Source organism: Eptatretus burgeri, chromosome 15 (assembly GCF_056783735.1).
Source record: "Eptatretus burgeri isolate ZD-2024b chromosome 15, Ebu_testis_v1, whole genome shotgun sequence".
In the NCBI taxonomy this organism is placed as follows: domain Eukaryota; kingdom Metazoa; phylum Chordata; class Myxini; order Myxiniformes; family Myxinidae; genus Eptatretus; species Eptatretus burgeri.
Genome location: NC_140975.1, coordinates 56,619,151 through 56,633,314, shown reverse-complemented (window position 1 = coordinate 56,633,314; position 14,164 = coordinate 56,619,151). Strand labels below are relative to the sequence as shown.

General features: G+C 42.3%; 1 protein-coding gene across 1 annotated transcript in view; it reads left to right on the top strand.

The window, feature by feature from the left end:
* The window catches only part of PARP1 (poly(ADP-ribose) polymerase 1), an 82,564-nt gene that overhangs the window by 45,159 nt on the left and 23,241 nt on the right, over positions 1-14,164 (top strand). Inside the window, exons 11-18 of the mRNA XM_085856117.1 lie at positions 1,036-1,104; positions 1,937-2,069; positions 6,103-6,298; positions 6,920-7,048; positions 7,921-8,004; positions 13,223-13,345; positions 13,456-13,581; positions 13,812-13,910. Coding sequence (XP_085712243.1) covers positions 1,036-1,104; positions 1,937-2,069; positions 6,103-6,298; positions 6,920-7,048; positions 7,921-8,004; positions 13,223-13,345; positions 13,456-13,581; positions 13,812-13,910 — 959 coding nt within the window. The remainder of the gene's footprint in view (positions 1-1,035; positions 1,105-1,936; positions 2,070-6,102; positions 6,299-6,919; positions 7,049-7,920; positions 8,005-13,222; positions 13,346-13,455; positions 13,582-13,811; positions 13,911-14,164) is intronic.

Sequence of the window (14,164 nt, the reverse complement as noted above, 5' to 3'; positions counted from 1 at the left end):
TGTAAAGGGTTCGTAGTGGGCTTAATACGGCCGGTAATTAATCTGAACCGTCCAGGTCGGCGATAACACTGCTCGGTTATCCCGATAGCACGGAACGGGCCACCCAAGCGGCCCGTGTCCGGAGTCGACCTGCGGCGAGGTGCGATCGCCCGGTCGACCATTCGCGCAGGTACTTAGGTAGATCGAATTTGGTGAGCGACCCTATCCTGCTCGGGTGGGCAATTGGCACGATCGTGGTGAGGTTAAACCCCCACCCGTGACTTTGTCCGAGAGGGTCACAACTGAATTGTCCGTCCGGTGGGCGACGTGCCGTGATCCGAGTTGCGTGGCCGTCCGCACGCCGGCGGGCGCGAATTCGCAACAATATATATATATATATATATATATATATATATATATATATATATATATATATATATATATATATATATATATATATATATATATATATATATATATATATATATATATGTTCATGATATTTCAAAAAGTTGTGGACGAGTCATGACAAAATTTGGTGGATTTGGTTTGGTGACAAAATCAAGCCAATTCGATTTTGGTTCAGATCCAGCCTATCAATGGGATACGAAACTAAACTAGTCAGCCTGGCAGAGGTAAGCGCTCTTCAGAGTGCCGTTCTACTTTGGTCTGTTTTGCCAAGTGTCGCTCTATGAGTGATTTTTCATTTATTCGTTGATCAAATGACTGAAATGAAAGTGTTCAACTGATGAAATTTTTGTTTTTCTGCCGATAATGCCTCTTTATACTTCATTGGAAACACAGAAATTATTACATTATCATTTTGATATCATGGAGATTGTGTGTCGTATTAATTTGGGGGCAATCTAAGATAGTAATCCAGAAAGGGTTGCTGAGGATGGTATGGAGAGCATAACATTTATTTGAACTCTCACTGCATTATTGAATATCACTTTAATTTTGTGGGCTTAACATTCCATAACCTCATATCCTTAAAAAGAAAAAACAACACAATTTTCTATTACTCCTTGTGCACCCACCCTGCATATGGTTCAGGTTCTGGTAAGACTGAGAAGAAGCAGAAGTTGATGTTAAAAGGTGGAGCAGCAGTTGATCCGGACTCAGGTCAGCTTTACGTATTTATTTATTTATTTATTTTCTGTGTCATTTTTCATATGTGGATTAGTCCAGGTAAAATTCCAACCACCCACTTTATTCTATCTGTATAGTCTTGAAGAATTGTGATTGATACTTGATGGGAGTCAAGCTCCCTCGGTAATGAATTTTGCCACTTTTAATGGTGATCAGAATGAGCATCAAAGTACCTTTTCCATCACCTGTGTAACTTGGCAGTTTTGTCTGGTGTCTTGCCAGTGACAGATGCTAAATATAATTATGTGTCGGTGTTCCATGTCCCAACTCTTTGGGGAATTGTGGGATTTTTTTTTTTCAGTGCTTTTCAAACAAAGCAGGCTGACTGCCCTCATGGTCTTTGTGCTTCAGAGTTCAATTCTTTGATTTTGTTGTAACTGCACTTTCCTTACAATGACCTTTAGATTGAAATTTTCTTATTTTTTGTTCAGGCCTTTCCTAAATTTATCCTTTTGGTATTGAATGTGGGTAGTCTTTCACCTATTTTAACTTGAATGCAGTCTCCCCACCCCCCCCCCCCAGCCCCCTGATGATCAAACACACCAGAAAAGTTTCCATTCTGTAACCATTGACTAATGTTTTTATTTTTTTTAATGGAAAGTCTTCATAAAGGATGGTATTGGTCAGCATTGGCAGAAAAGTTCAACAGAGACTTTTTAACTGAAAGCTATGTTCATTGTTATGAAACATTAGCCGCACCTTCCTTCCCACAGCGATAAACATGCTCTTATTAGCTTTCAGTTGATAAATCCATTTCAAAAATTTTTTTTTTGCTTTATTCTTGTAATTTTTTGTGCTTCTGTAGGATTGGAGAACACAGCACATGTACATGAAGAAGGCAACAAAATTTACAGTGCCACACTGGGCCAAGTGGACATAGTCAAAGGTACCAACTCCTACTACAAGCTGCAGATACTCGAGGCTGACAAAAACAAAAGGTGAATGTTCTTGTTCTAGTTTTGGTGTGCATGTGGTCCACACATTATGAGGAGTCCTAAAACGGCAGTTGTTTTCCTCTTTATTTGTTTTACATATATTGTTACGGTGACGGGAATTGGAACAGGATCTGAATCCCACAGTGGACTGGGTAGACATGTAAAATCTTCTGCTGGTCACAAATTTAGTAACAGGTAATCCTGAGGGCTCTACGTCATCCACTGGGAAAGACAAAAAGATCTTCCCTTCTGTTTTTGACTCACAGAAACTCCAATGAGTCTGTCGCCGGCAATGCGTTCGTCAGTTCTAAAGGATGGGAGCCGAGTGAGACCTTTGATGAACCACCGCGTTTTTAACCTAATGAGGCATTTGCGTGTCGTTTCTAATGGTAACAGCTTTAATTGTGCCATGTTATATCGTTCCCAATTCTGGAGTGCACATCAGATTGACACTCTTGTAGTGGAAGAACAGGATTTATTAAAATGGGGTGGGAAGTACAAGGAACAATTGAGAGGATTCTCATACAAAATTATTATTCCCCATGCTTGCGATGCTCTCAATGGCTTGTGCAATATTTTAAACCATTACATTCACAAGCAGAAGACAGCAAGAAAGGAGACAAGACTTAAGAAGAACCTGTCCACACGCTATGCTATAGTTGTGCACGGTGGTTTAGCCACGGCAGGTTTGGAGAGCCTCATTCAGCAGGATGTCAGCTTGCGTGTAGTCGTCCTGCGGCTTTTTGACACTGGGTTTATTCTGCCGTGTGGCGTCTCGGGCCGTAATGTTCTCGTCCTTGCAGCACTCACAAAAACGTGACGACTGCCTGGCCGCGAAGACTTCAGGCTCTCCTGAAGCGCTTGAGAAAAAGACAGGGTCAGAATGAGTTAGAGATAAGGGAGATGTTTCCAGAGGGCTAGCGACCAGAGAGAGAACTTTGCGCTCGTGCGTCACCTTTTATATCCACCTCCCCCCTCTCCGAGCTGGCGTAGCTTTGAGAGAGTTCGCCTATCCACTCATCGGTGGGATGGGCGTTTTCACCGTGTGTCTCGGTGCTGCTCGGCTGCCTCAAACATACTCAAGAAGGTGAAAGAAATCAGAAAAAAACAGACCAATTCTAAAGGCGGACATCAAAGAAATGGCAGGGCTTACACAGGAATGGTGCGGGAATGGTAGGGCTTAGACATACATAATGGCAGGGGGACTGGAGAGCTATTAAAACATTCTTTGACACATTCTACACATGTCCTATTCTACACAGAAACCAAACACTTGTACTGGATGTTTATTCATGAAATAAATAGTCTATTTTACTCCTTTACCCACTCTGTCCCCCCTCAGCTGTCGGACTGGTTTCATCACTTGTTGGCGAATTATCAGCAACAGTGTAGACAGAAATGCGCACCACCAAGGCTCCCAAACATGTACCACCAACCTCCAGGTGGCACTGCATCAGTGGGCCAGCTGCATTCCCCAGAAATTGATGCTACCCACAGCCTTGTGCTGCATATGAAAGCAGAAGACTATTTATTACAGCGCGTGCGCTGTATACAATTGCACCGAGTTTGAAATGTCCCCGGCGTTGTCTACCACGTCTCCGATGGGTCCGGTGTCCCCCCCCCCCCCCCACGTGCCTCAAGACAGCCAATGACGGCCGTCCGGTAGATGCAGTGCGTAACCTCGACGAAAATACCCGAGTATTTCAATGGAAATTTGTGAAACTAATGTGTTTATATATGTGAAAACCATTTCATATATTGCTTGACGGAAAAAAACGAAGAAACGCTCCCCCCTCATATACGAACGAACGAAAAACATCACTTCTGCCCTCCATCGTATTTCGCGCCGATCGCCGAATGCTGAAAGCTAAGTTTTTCTTATGCTATCATTCTTTTGCGGTCCCCTACCACGCTGTATCGAATTTGTGAAACTAATGTGTTATATCTGTGAAAACCATTTAATTTATTGCTTGCCGGAAAAAAAACAAAGAAACGCGCCCCTCATGTACGAACGAACGAAAGACGTCACTTCCGTCCACCATGGCATTTCGCGCCGAACGCAGAAAGCTAAGTTCTTCTTATGCCATCATTCTCTTTAATATTAGCCATAAACAAGTGTTTCGTCGTGCATTAGTAGTTGAAATTTACTTACAACAAGAACGAAAAAATAATCTCCTCAGATTCAACAAAAACGAAAAAAACCCCCCGAAAACATCACGTGCAGGACAAGACCAATCGAGCTGAAGGAAACGATACTGTAACTGCACTGCTCCTGATTGGTCAAAGGACACCACGTGTGTTGTGTGGGCGGTGTTATGCACGAGGATTCCAGGCTAAGTTCTTCTTACGCCATCATTCTCTTTAATATTAGCCATAAACAAGTGTTTCGTCATGCATTAGTAGTTGAAATTTACTTACAATCATTCTTTTGCGGCCCCCTGCCACGCTGTATCGAACGATTTCATTCCTTCTGTTATATATATAAAGGTGCTTATCACAATAATAACAAGATTTTTACATTTCAAATATTAAGTATGCTTTTTAATTGTTTTTCAACTGAAAAAGCATAAATTGCATATTTTAACATTAGTGTACTCATTTGATTCACCACACGCGCTGTATTGAAGGGTTTCACTTGTTCAATTTCATTTTTCAAATTTTTGCACAGGTGACCTAAATTTAATGGATATCTGAGTGGTGTTCCAAAACCTTCAGTAAAATTATTGTGAGCCTTAAACACCGTTGAATAAAACCAGTTGGGACCTGCAGAACAACCGTGCAATGTAAAATTTGACTTCAAGTCCTCAACTCTCCTTCCCCCCCCCTCTTTCCGGACCCTAAGTCATTACCAGAACTCCAAGTCATCAAACCCTCCTCTCAGACCCCAAGTCCTCAACCTCTGCCTCACATACCCTCAGATGTCAATAATCCCCTCCCCCCTCCAAGCCTTCAAAAGCCCGCTCCCCACTTAAAGCTTTCAAACTCCCTACGCCTCTCCCCACCACGACTCTTCGACTCTCTCCCCCCCAATACCTCAACCTACCCCTCCCAACTCTGTCCTCTCTTTATTCTCAACTACCCCTTGCCCCCAGTACAATTCCCAACTCTGTCCTCTCCTCTTCACCCTCCTGCTCATAAAAGCAAACGGACATTCCCATATCTAAACAGTGGAATATTTAACACTTTTCCCTCCCCTATCATACTTTAACTGATTACACAGAAACTGCGATCAAAACAGCTCCTCCTTGGTATGACCCGCAACCATCGCCTGTCAAACTCAAAATCCCACGAGATATGTGAAAACCCTGTGGAAATACAACTCAAGTGACCATTCACATGCTAACTGTGGCAGTAAACAACCCGAAAACAGTAATCTTCTTTCTGATGCATATGTACACACAGTAAATGTGAAAAGTAAATGATGACTGATGTTTTCTTTCACAATGTCGCGAGATTCCCTGAAGTCCTCCGACAAAGAACTTTATAATGACTGGCATTATGGCTCCTGATCGGGTCGTTTCAGAAATAATAATCGGAAATAATAGCAAGGACCTGCATATGACCTCCTCGATAAAATACCTGCTTGAGAGAATGCCACAATTATTTGGGCGGTGTATAGACAACAGGTCGCTGCCTCGACCACTGAGGCCCATGACACCAGTCGGCTCAAAGTCCTTTTAACTGTCGCTTTGGTCATTTTACACTGAAGGGAAAACTTCTCAGGAGAGCATGGCGATTGTGAATATGACGGCTCTGAAGATGTCCTTGGCTTCGCATAGAAGTCGGCACCAACATGGTGGCCATGTTATTTTATTTTTTTCTGGATGAAATTGTCAGGCCAGCTGTCCAACCAATGGGTGTAATGCAATGTTACACACAGACGGATGGGTGAACAAGCGTATTAATATTTAGATGACCGAAGTAATGAAGTGGATAAGTATTTCTGCTGCTAACTGCCAGTGATGTGACCGATTTATGGAATGAGCTGAACGTTACATTTTGATCGACCTCATTCAGTGATCACTCTCGGCTGCAGGTACTGGGTGTTTCGTTCTTGGGGACGTGTGGGAACCACCATTGGAGGAAACAAAGTGGAGAAGATGGACTCTCTGGAGACCGCGATTGATCACTTTGTGGACTTGTACGATTCCAAGACTGGGAATAGCTGGTACTGTGAGAAGTTTGTGAAATACCCGAATAAGTTCTACCCAATGGACATTGATTACGGACGGGTAAGCTGAGGGCTGTGAATACATTTGAAACAATCATTTTTGTCACAATTGCTATTTTTTTATATTTTTTATTTTATCCCATCATTATTTAATTATCACGTGTAATTTGGGTGTGACTTCCAGCTAGGCAGGATTCATTCATTCATTTTGTGTACAGCACGTGACCTCTTGTTTGAATTATTGCTAGGGGTCGGGAGGAGGGGCATGGCTGTGCCGCTGATGCAGTTCCCCCTGTAAGTGAGAACAGAATTTGGAATTGGGTCAGCGTGCCGGCGATAACTCACCTACTCTTCTTGAAGGACAATGTGGGTTCTTTATTGTCAACCAATTAATAGCAGCAAATGGAAAGCCCAGTTAATCCGAGGGACATTGTCCGAGGTTTATTGTCCATCCGAGGGACAGCACACATTGATGCCTCACCTTACTTGTGAAACACCAGGATGACTGGACCTGTTTATAGCTGGGCTGATATTTGGGCCCAAACTAAACAGCTTAGAGATGAGTGTGCGTACATATAGGCTATCCTGAGAGCCCACGAGGAAGGATAATTATGAACAATGATTCTTTGTCTGCTTAACTGCTTAATACGGTACATCTCCTTGCCTATTTTATTTACTGCAGGACGATCACGAGTTGCAAAAGCTGACTCAATCTGCAGGGATCAAGTCCTTGCTGGAGCCAGCTATTCAAGATCTCATGCAGTTGATATTTGATGTGGATAGCATGAAGAAGGCCATGGTAGAGTTTGAGGTAGGCCCAATGTTTTGAACCTTTCAAATATTGTAGTTACATTACTTACTGTCAGCAACATTATGTAGTCAATTAGGAATAAAAGTTTTTCTGCTTTAATGCTTCTTTTGTTTTGGGAAGTCTTTGAGTCATGGGAACTTAATTTTTCATGCATTCGGGATCTCAAGGTCTTAACTTATGTTTGCATCAAACAATGGCGAGCACCTCCTCCTGTATCAAAACCTTGATAGTCGATGCAAGTTGTTACATTTTCAGATGTGCTGTTTTGAGGTAGCGTATCCATTGGAAACCGAATATTGACTTCACTGTTTTTTTTATGCCTCCGCACAAAGGGTGCCGGCGGCATTATTTTTTATGGTTTTTATGATGCGTTATTTTGTAGAACGGGTAGATTCCCGGCCCATTGTTGATTGATAAGATAGCTGGGCTTTAATTGCAACACTGACATGATAATTCTGCGTTCACTTTCAATGCTTTGCTTAACATCATTTTTAACGAGGAGGAAAAAAATAAAAAGAAAACATGACAAAAGAATAGGAGCTTTTGATAAGAATCAAATCTTTCGGAGCAAATTGCCTTACTTGCCTTTATCACTACGGGCATTGATGGGGGAAGATGAAACGAGTCATTTGATGTATGCATACATGATTGAAGACTGAGACAGGATTTGTAAATGAATCATTTACGACGTTTTATGATGGTATTTCTATCAAAATTGACAATAACTGAAAAATGAATCAATTGCAATGTGTTTTAATCTTTTATCCTTCAGCACTTTTTCAGGCTTTTGGTCATTCAAGCAAATTGAGAGAGATTTGGAACACAAAAGCTGCTTCAATATGTGTGTTCGTGTTCATCTCATCCCAATACAGATTGACCTGCAAAAGATGCCACTGGGGAAGCTCAGCCGAAAGCAGATCCAAAGCGCTTACTCTTTGCTGGGAACAGTTCAGCAGGTACGGTCTCTGTTTCTGCATCATGGAAGCGACTTAGCATGTTATTACCAAGGCTTATGCTTACCTTTTTGTTCACCATCGGTGCCAAGATATATAAGAACGAACAATTGGTCATTTATTTATCTGTTTTTCAAGAATATTTTTGGTGAAAGATTAAAATAAATTGCTACTTTGTTTTATTTTTTTTTCTGGCAAATTTAGCAACAACTTGACTGTAATTGGAACACATTTCATCAAAATTCAAACACCTCTTCTTCGAAGTGTTGGAACATTATACCATTCTCATGTCAACCAAGGCAAGGTAGGACCAGGTGTATTAGACCAGACTCAGTGGCGTAATGGTTAGGGCGTACACTCTGAGTCTGGGAGGACGGTGCTTCGAACCTCGGTCGAGTCACACGAAATACTTTAAAAACGGTACATGCTGCTTCCTTGCTTGACACTCAGCATTTAAAAAGGATAGAACATGAACAAACAACTATAGGTTGGCAACCATTGCACAGACTTGATGGGTCTAACGGCTTCCGACAATGGAGTTCCTTGTCAGGGAATACATATATAATTATTATTATTATTAATTTTTTTTTAGAAGAAAAAGGCACATCCAACCAAAAAAGTAACTGCCATATTTTTCGGCGTAGAAGTCGATAGTTTTTTTTTTCTCGAAAGCTTTGACTTGTGCAGTACTCAGAATCGACTTATCTATAGTTTAAGACATTGAATTGCTTAAATGAAAAAAAACAATGTGGTGTGTGATGTTTTCTGAAATAAATTGTATTATTGGGAATTTAGATCGCAAAACAGCAAGTTTGCATGATGTGGATGCGTTCCTAGAAAGTATGACATTAAGCAGAACAAAGTTCAACAAACGATATATTCTGATGGACATTGTGTTATAATTGGAGGTAGAGTGATTTTGCCACACTCACGAGGCTGTACCGTTGAAATGAAACGTCCCAGAAGATAAAGAAAATAGGATCACATTTGTACATGTAGTGTTAAATAACGTGGTATGTAGTGTTAAATGTAATGTTAATTTAAAATAACGCTTTTTCTTGTTACAAAAAAAATAATGTCTTCCAGTCTCCTTGAATATTTCGAATACAATAACTCCAACCCGTCATTTTGACGGGCTTTTATACCAGTAATCTAATAATTCAGGTTGTTGTTTCATATTTGTTTGGTGTAAGTTGGAATTGTGAAAACGTGTTAGTTGTTTCACCCTTTCAACCCTCGTGGCCGTTTTACCAACCGCTATTCAAACCTCCATATACCTGAGTGGCCAGATCTTTCTTCAGGGAGCCCAGGGTGGGGGAGCCGAAAGTCCAAGGAGCTCAGGGTTCAATGGGTTAAGTATGGGTACACACTTGTCAGCCACTTCCAAGTTGCCTTCCAGCCAGTTTGTAGTAAATTTTCTGCGAAAATGCATGTCACCAATAAGAGTTTTACTTGAATCTTGAAATTTTTGGTATTGTGTTCCTCTTGATGATCTCTTGCAGGCTGCTTGTTGTGGGTAGGTCCTGTAAAATAATGACAGATTAGTTCTTCAATAATACTGATTCAACCGTCTGGAAAGGAAGCAGTGGATATCATAATTATAAAATGAATACACAGATCTCTCAATCGAGGCTGCTGTCGATAAACCGGACATCTGCTTAACCGAATCCTTCCTCCCACAGGATGTCCCTGACTCCTTGGTGGCTCTCCCTGGCTATTGTCCCATCCAGTTTGATTGACCAAAACCCTGTCCCGGCAGTGGAGTTGCACTTTACATCAAAAACTCAATTTCTCACTCTCCGTGTACTGCTCTTACATCTTCCAAACTCAGGGACTACCTCTGGCTGCGACTTACCCTCCGTTCTCACCTCATGTTTTGTTTGTCTGTGTATTATACTATCTTCCCAACAGTGATGACTCCATCTACATCTCTTTCTCAGATGACATTGACCAACTTTTATTCACTCATCCAAAGTCTCTCTTCCTCATACGTAGTGACTTCATTTGTCACCATGCTAAATGGCTGTGTGTTGATACCTCTCTCTTACCAGCCATTGTACTTCTGCAAAGGACTTGTGTGACTCCATGGGTCTGACTCAATTTGTGAACTTTCCCACCTGGATTTCTCCCTATGGCAAATCTTCCCTCCAGGATTTGGTGAGGACCACCTTCTCCACCAATGTATCTTGCTCATCCTCTGCTCAATTGGCTCTTCTGATCATGTGCCAGTGAAGGACAACAGCTCTCTGGCCATTCTCAGAGAACAGCCTCTGTGCCAGCGGGTCTGGCAGTTCACTCAAGCAAACTGGCAGGGACTGCAAGCAGCCATCACACTTCAGGACTGGTCTCCTATATTCACCGCCACTAATATTAATTCAGCCTGGGAATTCTTCCACAGAAAACTGTGCTCTCTTGTGCACAAATTCATCCCATCTCGTCTTCAGTTATCTTACCCATCCTCCCGCTCTTGGTACTCTGAATCCTGTGGTGAGGCATTTGCTTTAAAACAACTTGCATTTTCTTCCTGGAAGGCAAATCCAATGAAGGGAACCTCAGATAATTCCACAATGCCCTCAACAAGTGTGGGTTTTCCCTCGAGAGAGCCAGAAAACAACATCTGTCCAATCTCAAGAATGAACTTTCAAACTTGTCCCCCTCCTCCTAAACCTGGTGGCACCTTGTCAAGTCTGTCTCTGGTGTATGCTTCCCTTCCATCCCTTCCCTCACTTAAAATGGCACCACAGTCGACTCCGCTCGTGGGAAGGCCGAATGCCTCAATTCTGTGTTTGCTTCAAAATCTTGTCCCTAACTCTTTTCTCTCTCTGTCTCTGTCTCTCTGTCTCTCTCTCTCTCTCTCTCTCTCTCTCTCTCTCTCTCTCTCTCTCTCTCTCTCTCTCTCTCTCTCTCTCTCTCTCTCTCTCTCTCTGCACCCACCCTTCCTATTCGTCCCCATCTGCTCCTGAATTATGTCTTTTGCACCTGAAAAGAGGGGAAAAGTTTCTGGCAACCCTTGACTGACTCTGCAACTGGACCTGACAGCATCAGCTCACTTGTCCTAAAAACCTGCTCTGCTGCTCTTGTGCCTCCTCTCTCTGCCCTTTTCACCCTGTCATTTACCACAAGTCATCTTCTATCTGCTTGGAAATCAGCCAACATCACGGCATAACATAAATAAGGTGCACAAAATGATCCCCTTAACTACAGACCAATTAGCTTTCTTCCAATCATCAACAAGGTCATGGAATCCATCATCGCAGTTAACATAAAATCGTTCCTTCTCTCCAACAGCCTGATCTCAGATCATCAATTTGGATTCAGACCTGGTCACTCTACCATAGATATGCTTATTCTAGTCTTCCAACAATGGATGGAGGTTATCTCAAGCTTTTGATGCAATAGCATCCTGCCTTGCTCTCCAAACTGTCTACCCATAGAATCCAAGGCCAATTCCACTCTTGGATTCCTGACTTCCTCCACTTTCGTAGCCAACATGTGGCTCTAAACAAAACTCTTTCTTCTCCTCTCCCTGTCAAAGCAGATGTACCACAAGGCAGTGTTCTAAGTCCCATATTATTCCTAATCTTCATCAATGATCTCACTGACTGGAAAATCCCCTCTCTATCTCTTTGCTGATTACTCCACTCTCTGCCATGACATTCCCCATCCCTCTAACAGACAGGCAGCATCCTCTTCCTTTTCCTCAGACCTTGACAAAATCACAAACTGGTCAAATATTGGAATATGTCTTTCAATCCTGAGAAATCCTTCACACTCGCTCGCTCTCTCTGAAAGGATCGTACCGCAAACACTTCCATCTACTTTCTCAACAACCCACTCGAAGAGGTTCAGTCACTCAAACTGTTGGATCTCACTCTCAGCCATGATCTCTCTTGGGCAAGCCACATTTCAAAATTAGGCATCTTCCGTTGTGCAAAAACCACCCACAAGGCTTTCGTTCGCAGCCCTATGGAGTACTGCTCTCTTCTTTGGGCTTGCTCCCCTGCCTAACATCTTGCTCAGTTTGACACCGTGGTAATAAAGGCCTTCAATATTATTGGAATATCTCGCGATGAAGCAGAGTCTATGGGCCTATCACTTTGCCATCGCTGACAGGTTGATGGTCTTTCTGTCTGTCTTCCGCCTCATTTCTGGACTTGCACTCTCTGCCCTCTCCGTTCTTTGTCCCCACCCCCTCCAGGTATCTGCGGGATGCATGTGTTCCACCATCAACCACTTCCGAGTGAAACTGCATAAATGCTGAATCACTGCTCACCTCCACTCATTTATTCCTCTTTTTCCCACCTGTGGAACCACCTTCCATATTCTCTTCAATATCATTCTTCCCTCCAGGTCTTCAGGATAGCTGTTCACCACCATCTCAAGTCATCCCCCATCCAAATCATGATCTTTTCTACACCCATTAAATCACCCCACACCCCTCCCAAAATTTTGCTTATGTATCCATATTGTTCACCATTTGCATTCTCCCTTACCCCTCGTCATTACCTACATCCCTTGTTTTTCCATCTCTGTCTACTTTCTCCCTCTGTCCTGCTGTTGGCATTTCCCCTTTCACCTGCTGTTCCCTTTGTTGTGTTGTATCCTGATTTTTTTTGTTGTTGTTCTGTTCTAGCTCTTCCAAGAGCCAAGAGCATGTATCTAAAATTTTTTTTAAAAGAAACCTCAATTCATTTTGCTGAGATTACATACTCACCCGTAATTGCTAAATTAAGGATGTGGAGTACATTGGCATGACTAAAAAGAAAAAAATTATTTAGCGAATGTTTTTGCTCCACTTATGGTGTACGATACTATATTACCAATGTTAAAGGCCTAACCAGAGGGCAAGCGACGGATCGTGCCACCTGGAAAGCAGCCATTAGAATGATTAGATGAACCATAGCTTACACATGCAAGCATGGAAACCAGTGTGACCACTCCTCATTTTCATAAATGCCAAGGTGAGCCAATGAAAAAAGCCAAGAATTCACAAGGTTTCGGAAAAGCGATGATAATGGAAAACCTATACGCCAAGAAAACCTATAGAAAACCAAGATGAACAACGAATAGCTAAGATCTTGTGAAAAAAAGCCAAGGAGTAGTCACGCTGATGGAAACGGCCGTAAGATGATGATTATGTTGGTTTGTTTTGTTTTCTTGATCTTGACACTATCCTTTTGTGTACCATTCTTTCCCGTGCCGTTTTGTTTAACATGTGCAGCTGCTTTCGCAAAGTTCATCCGAGTCTCAAATCCTGGATCTGTCGAACCGCTTCTTCACACTCATTCCGCATGACTTTGGCATGAAGAAGCCACCAATGTTGGACAATCTGGAATACATACAGGTGATGCGTCAGTTGTTTCATTCTGTTTGTGTATACGTGATTGTGTGCTTGCACGTGTGCAGAGGTCTGTTCGCTTGTGTTCTTCCTTTGTGATGCTCTTCTTTTTGCAGGCGAAGGTGGAAATGCTGGATAACTTACTGGAGATTGAGGTGGCATACAGCCTGCTCTCATCTAACCAGGATGGTGATAAAAACCCACTGGATGTCAATTATGAGAGGTTGAAGGCAAAGATTGAGGTTTGTATGTTTTTATATCCATGTGTACCTTATACTTGTTTCTCTTTGATGAGTCGGTTTTAAAACGAGAACAAGTTCATCTTGCCTAGTCGAGGAAAGTATCTCTGAGGTTATTGTTTGTTGTGACCATCGGTTTATCCTGTATGTGGTTGTCCGACTTGCGAATATTGCTTTTGCAATTGGTACCATTACATAGATCGGACAACTGGGGGTCTCTTCTGCCTATGCAGGTGCTGGATATGGAGACCGATGAGGCCCGTGTGATCCTGGACTATGTGCATAACACTCATGCACCCACACATGATTCATTTACTCTCGAGGTGCAACAGGTGTGTACGCTTCCTTGCCTCCTTTCAATGCGGACATTTTAAAGAAAATCACGTTTGTCTTGTGAAATTTAAGACGTGTGCCTATTTTTAGCGCCACATATCATAACCATCATGGCACATCGATTGGTAATTTTGAGGATCATTATCTGAATTTATTTAAAAAATTGAACAATTGAGACATTTGTGATTAAATAACTGAGACACAAATGCGAGCATTTTATCCATCGTACATTAGAGTCCATTCTTATGCGGTT